The 1,162-nt window shown below is 34.5% G+C and overlaps 1 protein-coding gene across 1 annotated transcript; it reads right to left on the bottom strand.

Annotated features, from left to right (window-relative positions):
- Positions 1-256: 256 nt before the first annotated feature.
- LOC145591736 (uncharacterized) lies at positions 257-910 on the bottom strand. Its single transcript, XM_081648240.1, has one exon. It carries the CDS (start codon positions 908-910, stop codon positions 257-259), a length of 654 nt encoding a protein of 217 aa, XP_081504366.1.
- Between the last annotated feature and the right edge of the window lie 252 nt (positions 911-1,162).

Below are 1,162 nucleotides of genomic sequence, written 5' to 3'. Positions count from 1 at the left end.
CCAAATCCCTGGCTCCACCTTTTGTGATAATGCATGTGTGTACCATTCCGGTTGGTAGATATTATATTTAATTACATGCTCATTATTTATAAACTTGTTTGATTTGTTTTGATATGTACATCACTTTAAAATATCAACTTTTTTAATTGTTACAGATACGGAGCAAAAGATGTTAATGATCATTGATCAAACATATGTATTGGATATTATAATGAATAATGTAACATAGGACATAGCACAGGAAAACCTTAATATGTTAAAATTTAAAGAGAAATGAAGTGTTAGATTTAATGTCACGTACCTTGACTTCTTTGTAAGCCACAGCAAGGTGCAAGACAGTATTGCCATCACTATCCTGGGAGTTAAGTAACTCAAGATCATACGTAATTTCAACCAATGCTTTCAATGTATCTACCTGACAATTTTTGACGCACAAATGTAAAATAGTTTCACCTCTCGTAGTTCGTTCCAAAGCAGCCTGACGCTTCTTCTCGAGAAACTTTATAAGCACTTTGGTGTTACCATTTACAGCCGTGACATGAAGGGGTGTCATTCCATCTTGATCGTGCACGAAACACATGTTTGGCTTCACTTTGAGCAACTCTTGGACAATTGGTAACGACCCTTTTTGCGCAGCTGCAATGTGTAGTGGTGTTGATCTTTTTAATTGATCAACTACCTCCGCCAGTTCCGGCTTTAGCCTTAGAATTTCTTTAACGAAATCTAAGTGCCCTTTTTTAACAGCTACATGTAACGGAGATTGCATAAAGATACATGATTTTTCAATGATGCATCGATCGAGAATAAATGCATCGTCTTTTAGCAACTCACCTAAGGAAGTTTTATCCCCCTTAAGTGCGGCTTCATATAGTGTTGTAGCATAAGATTGGCTTATATCATGTTTTTCCATTTTGAATTGCGTGGTTTATGAATTTAGAAACAAATTGGCTTAGAATGAATACTTGTACGTTTTGGAGGCTTTCTAAATATAGCACTTTAGAAATTGGTTTTTTGGAAAGAGTATTATATCAATACAAAAGGATAAAGGTAATAATCAATTTATTAAGCTAAGCTAGTTAAGAAAAGAATGAGAAACTTTGTCACTAGAAGAATATTATTAGACTTGCGACCTAATCAAAACTATCCGAGAATCTGAATATTC

Source organism: Chenopodium album, chromosome 18 (assembly GCF_948465745.1).
Source record: "Chenopodium album chromosome 18, dcCheAlbu1.1, whole genome shotgun sequence".
NCBI classification, from domain to species: Eukaryota; Viridiplantae; Streptophyta; class Magnoliopsida; order Caryophyllales; family Amaranthaceae; genus Chenopodium; species Chenopodium album.
Note: the sequence above shows the minus strand (reverse complement) of the source record. Positions and strands in the feature narration are given on the sequence as shown.

What these genes read in the sequence shown, in the direction of transcription:
- LOC145591736 (XM_081648240.1), bottom strand. Translation starts at nt 910, where the DNA reads ATGGAAAAACATGATATAAGCCAATCTTATGCTACAACACTATATGAA.